Raw genomic sequence first — 5,992 nt, forward strand, 5'->3', positions numbered from 1 at the left:
TCATCAAATGTAACTTGCAAACTTTGCACAGCGAAGCTTCAGTGTCACGGAAACACGACAATGATGAACGAGCACATAAACCGGAAGCATGCGGGAATCACAGATGGAGAAACTTCAGGACGATAAGTTTAATGCAGATTTGTCATGTGCCATATTTGTGTGCTTAATGTGTTGGTCATTCACACAGAACGTGTTTTATTTCTAATTTCTTTTCCATTATTATTTAATGAATGCGATATATGAATGTGTTTGACCGCTGCGCGCGCATCTTTTGCAGGCCCTCGCGCAGCTCATGTTCAAATCATTTCAACTTTTCCAAGCAGCGCAGCTCATCAATGTCACTCACAGAGTGATTGGCGGAGGCAAACCAGAGGCGGGGCAAACGTTGCAAGCCTTGTTTACAGTAGCAGGTTGTCATGGCAACTTCATGGCAAATCCTGAGCCCTTGGCGTTCTGTACTGCGCTTTTAAAACTATTCCTAAACACAGAGATTCCTAAACACAAGGTATATTTGTAAACACAAACATACCTTCTGTGTGAATGCTTTATTCTGTGTGAATGCTTTATTCTGTGTGAATGCTTTATTCTGTGTGAATGGTTTATTTACATGTTTACAGTGTCCGGTGTTTACTGTGTAAAGAGCGCTGTTACTCCTCATTCACAATGTAGATGATAAACAGTGGTAATAGATGTAGTGCAAGACTGTTAAGGACTGTCCAATTAAAACATTTTAATCAGTATTTGTTACCAATTAAAAATAATGCAATGCAAAATTTCAGGAAGACTGAATGGATCATAACTTGGTAGTCTAGTAGTTCTGCCTCTTTAAGAAACACAAACAGTTTGTGGTTTAAGTTTTAAAAGGTCAAAAGTTTTCTGCGAAAAGTTGGAAAAAACATTGTGGTAGTGTAAAGTTTTAATTTTACGTTCATATTTGTAATACCCAAAGTGTAAATTTAATTTGAAATAAAAATAAAAAGGTATTTAAAAATGTGGTGTTTTTATCCGATTAATCGAAAAAATAATCATAGTTACAGCCCTAGTATTAAAGTACAATATACAATTTGAGTTCATTAATATCTGAATCGTTAGTTTAATTCGATTCACTAAAATTTAAATTATTCCCTACAAAACGGCATTTTTTTACAAATGTAAAATAGACTATAGTCTTCTGATCAGGTGAGAGAAAAATATCAGCTAGAATCAAGGGGAAGGTGTATAAGACAGTGGTGAGACCGGCCATGCTGTTTGGTTTAGAGACAGTGTCACTGAGGAAGAGACAGGAGTCAGAGCAGGAGGTAGCAGAGCTGAAGATGTTGAGGTTCTCTTTGGGAGTGACAAGGTTGGACAGGATTAGGAACGAGTACATCAGAGGGACAGCTCATGTTGGACGTTTGGGGGACAAAGTTAGGGAGGCCAGATTAAGATGGTTTGGACATGTTCAGAGGAGGGAGAGTGAGTATATTGGTAGGAGAATGTTGGACATGGAGCTGCCAGGCAGGAGGCAAAGAGGAAGGCCAAAGAGGAGGTATATGGATGTAATAAATGAGGATATGAAGCTAGTGGATGCAAGTGTTGAGGAGGCAGAAGATAGGGATAGGTGGAGAGAGATGATTCACTGTGGCGACCCCTGAAGGGAAAAGCTGAAAGAAGAAGAAGGAGTCTTTTGATCAGGTGAAATTTATAGATACCTAAAGGGTCCTTCGAATATTTTTTCCCTTCGTTTTTCCATAACAAAAAATGTTTTCTCTGTAAATCACATGACACGTTCTTTGACATACAATTTCAAATCACACTTAGAAACAACGAGTTTACAGTCCAAGCCTACGGTAAAGGCAAAAATAACATAAAAGGTGACTATGATTTGATATGAATTATTATTATTATTATTATTATTATTATTATTATTATTATTATTATTTCTATTATTATTATTATTATTAGTAGTAGTAGTAGTAGTAGTAGTAGTGGTAGTTTTATAAAAAAAAATCCCAAGGTGATTAAAAATATCTCATAACAAATAATTTATGGAAAGTTTGGAAAATCAACATTGATACCTCTTTTTTTCACAAAATTCTGCTGAAAAAGTCCAAAAAAAAGGAAAGATGTATAATCGTTTCTGTGCCTAATTACAAAAGGCAAAATTGCACATTTAAATAAATATTTAACCTGTCCAAATCTTCTGCATGTGTAAATAAAGTGTCTTTCACTTTAATAGTTAACAACATATTTGCTAAATAGACTTCCACATGTCCAGCTTTAAGATTTCTAAAGTAATTTAGGAGATTACCCTTACAGTTCACATTCTAGTCATTTGGCTGCATCTTACTCTTCCCAGGAGATTACGTAGGTTTTTGGATTCATATATGTCACCATTTTCATTCCATAAATCAGTTACAGAGTGTGTGTGTGTGTGTGTGTGTTTGATCAGGAACATGGTTATTGGGAGTGTGAAAGCATGTGTGTGTGTGTGTGTGTGTGTGATTGTTCTGTATGATTGAAGGGTGTGGTGTGAAGTTAGTCTTAATGGACATTTTCCAGTATATTTTATTGGACATTTAAAATGAGAAGCAAGAAACAATTTTCATAGACAACATTAATTTATTTTTTAAATTAAATGATGAATAAAAAGACAAAATTATTGTGTGTTATACACTTAACTTTTATACACATCTGTAAAAAAAATAATGACAGAAAATCTCAAAAAATAAATTTATCATTTGAAAAAAAAAGAGCTAGAGAAATAAGATATGGTTTATAAAATATGGTTTAAAAGTTTTAAAAGCTTTAAAATTTTAAAGGTTAATAAAAACTCTGCAACTACAGAAGACCATCACGATCAGTGATGTAGTCAGTGATGTTTGGAAGTCCAGAAACCACACAGCAGCTGATTGCACTGCGGGAAATGTTCATGTTCTGGACTTCAAACCTGCAGGAAATAAAGATTTTGTTAAGTTCATGACGTTTCTGTCTTTAATTATCATCATAACATCAGTTTTATGCTGGGGTTCTGGTTTACTACAATAAAGAATTTCAGGATACACACACACACACACACTATGAGTTTCTGCTATAAAAATGTTAAATCCAGAACCCCAGGTCTCTGAACATGACAGTAAACGGCTCGTACCATTCGTCTTTATACACATCGTAGTACTCGCATGTAGAGGTGGTGCCTTCACTGCTGTAACCACCAATCACATATAAGTGACCGTCCATCACCTGGAAGAAGAAGAAGATGACAATATGATGTAGAGATAGACAGCAGCCTGATTTTATTTAATTCACTCCAGGGTTTGGAGTTGGGTCTAAGTCTTGTTTTAAGACCATGTTTGTTACCTCAATGCCAAAGTTGCTGCGTTGGGTAAACATGGGGGAAAGAATCCTCCAAGAGTTGGTTTGAGGGTCAAAGGCCTCGATGCTCTGCATACGACTGTCTCCATCAGAACCTCCAACCTGTAAAAGATCAGGCTTTCTCTTAGTCAGTGTGAAGGAATAAATTAATAAATGAATGTAAACAGTGTGAGTAGAAACATGTCTCGTTCCCATCGCTTACAGAGCAATGATATAAACTTCATTTATATAAAATTTTCATTGGATTATTTTCACTTTTAAGATGTCACCACATTTTAAGATGTCATTTTTGTTTAACGTTTGAAATTTCTACAGTCATTAGAATATACATAGTTCATATTGTTTCATTTTTCAGATGTGTGTGTGTGTGTGTGTTCTTACCGCAAACAGTCTATTGTTCAGCACAGCAACGCCTAAACCACACCGACGCATGTGCATCGGCTCGATCAGCGTCCACTGTTCATGATCAGGGTCATAACACTCAGCCGTGATAAGACACTCGTCTCCATTGAAGCCTCCACAGATGTAGATCTAAAAAAAAACAAAAAGAAATCAAGGTCCTGGGTGTCTCCAGTTTCAGATTTCAGGTCTCCTCAGGGACTGGAACATTATATTAACTTCAGGGTTTGATTTTATTTTTTTTACCCAAAGGCCCCTAACCCTCTTTGCTCCAGGGTGCTGTATGAAGACTGACCCTGACCTCTGACCACAATTCACTGTGCTTGTGTGTTTGTGTGAGAATTGAATGCTTACCTTGCCATTTAAGGAGGCAGCGCTGGCATCACTTCGCTGCTCGTGCATGGATGGGATGACGCTCCACTGGTTGGAGCTTGGTTCATAACATTCGGCTGTGTTGAGCGCCTGGGTGCCGTCGAAGCCTCCCATGGCGTAGATGCATCCGTCCAGCACGGCCACACTAACATAGCCGCGAAATGAGTGCATGGGCGCCGCCTCACTCCATGTTCCCTCCAGAGGATTGAACGTGCACGTGGTGTTGAAGCACCCCATGCTGTCAAGGCCACCAATGATGTACACCAAACCATCCAGGAACACTGTGCCGTGATACGCTTGAGCTAGCTGTTCTGCGCTGGAGATGCACTTCCAGCTGTCCAGCTTCGAGTCGTAGGTTTCCATGGTGCTCATAGCAGATTCACCATTAAACCCACCGATGGCAAACAAAGTGGAATACGGAAGCCGTGGGCGGGTAAACAGATCCGAGAATCTGTTGTAGGGCTCGGCCATGTTGGAGAAGTGCATGGCCTTCATGGCCCGGGCGATGATGGGCTGACACTCTGGCAAACTGCTCACATACTCATTTTTCTTTATATTTTCCAGGAAGTATTCCGGAGCCACCAGAGCCAGCCGCACCTGATGGAAGGTCAGAAGTTTCAGTTAGAAAGTGGAAGAAAAAAATTGGACTATTGTAGGATGATATGGAAATGGACTCCGATTCATGTCCTGTTTTTTCACAGTGTAATTTCACTAAAGTTTGAGATTATTATGTGTCAAACTGAACAAGATCCCAATAAATTCTCTGACTGAGAGATAACATGTTTATAGGATGAAGATCCTCGAACGATATCATTGTCAGCTTACATCATGAGTCAACAAAAACAGACTTTTAAAAAACCGTAGGTTTTCAGAATAAGGAGGATTTTCTGGCCATGTTTTTTTTATTACCATAAAACAACTTTTATTATCATACCATGTTTTGTTTATTACCATCACCACTATGTATTTATAGCTGTCCACTGAATTTGCTGCCTTTCTATTGGTTGTTTTAGGCAAGTGAGAATTGAATCAAACATTTTGTTTTTTTGGCACTAAATTGCACAGATTATGCATCCAAAAATCTTAGGTCGTGACCAAATAATCTTCTACAATGTAAGGTTTTTTCTGAAGTAACAAAATCAGCTTAACTAAACTCAGACCTATCACTGGAACCCTAACTGCATGTTTACTGTCTGCTTTCAGTTCTCTTCTAACTTGTACTGAGGATCGGTCAGGATGGTCTGGTCGAGTGTATGGACACTCACCTTCGGCAACAGGTTCACGAGGTGCTGCATTCGGACGCTGGGATCATACCTGATCCACAGGTATATAGCTTGGAATGCTATTTTCTCCTCCTTGATGTTCAGCTCATCGTTCTCCAGGATGTCACTGAGCTTCTCCACGGTCAGGTCCAGGAGGGATCCAGACGGTGAGAAAACGACATCTTCAAAGTGATGCACTGCGTACATGTAGGCCTGATCTCGCAGCTCACAGCACGAGTGAGCATCAGCAAACTGCCAGACCCTTAAGCAGTTATCTGGGCTGAGATGCTCCTGTAGCAATTCACAGCAGCTGCTTATGAGATCGTCGACGACCAGGTAAATGGCCGTGGCCAAGAGAGTCTCAATTTCATCCACGGTGACTTGAATGTGCTGCGTGTACATGTAGTGGATAATAATCTCCATCATATCTGGAGATACATCAGGGATGTTGTACACTCTCTGATCCAGACTGTCCCATCTTGTAAACAGAGCCCTGTGAGATCAGGAAGAGCAGAAAATATATCAGGAAAAATATCTAGGTGTAACTGGTGCAGTCGTGACACCCTTGTTGGAGTTGACGATGTTATAGGTTTGAAAGTTAAAGC

The 5,992-nt window shown here is 39.2% G+C and overlaps 1 protein-coding gene across 1 annotated transcript in view; it reads right to left on the minus strand.

Moving 5' to 3' along the window:
* Positions 1-2,820: 2,820 nt before the first annotated feature.
* Positions 2,821-5,992, minus strand: part of LOC131353316 (kelch-like protein 10) — a 3,926-nt gene continuing 754 nt past the window's right edge. The window contains exons 2-7 of the mRNA XM_058390265.1: positions 5,391-5,880; positions 4,108-4,722; positions 3,736-3,885; positions 3,340-3,456; positions 3,131-3,222; positions 2,821-2,929 (exon numbers count right to left, since the gene is read on the minus strand). Of these exons, the coding sequence (XP_058246248.1) occupies positions 2,821-2,929; positions 3,131-3,222; positions 3,340-3,456; positions 3,736-3,885; positions 4,108-4,722; positions 5,391-5,880 (1,573 nt within the window). The remainder of the gene's footprint in view (positions 2,930-3,130; positions 3,223-3,339; positions 3,457-3,735; positions 3,886-4,107; positions 4,723-5,390; positions 5,881-5,992) is intronic.

The sequence above is a fragment of the Hemibagrus wyckioides genome, linkage group LG05, assembly GCF_019097595.1.
Source record: "Hemibagrus wyckioides isolate EC202008001 linkage group LG05, SWU_Hwy_1.0, whole genome shotgun sequence".
NCBI lineage: Eukaryota > Metazoa > Chordata > Actinopteri > Siluriformes > Bagridae > Hemibagrus > Hemibagrus wyckioides.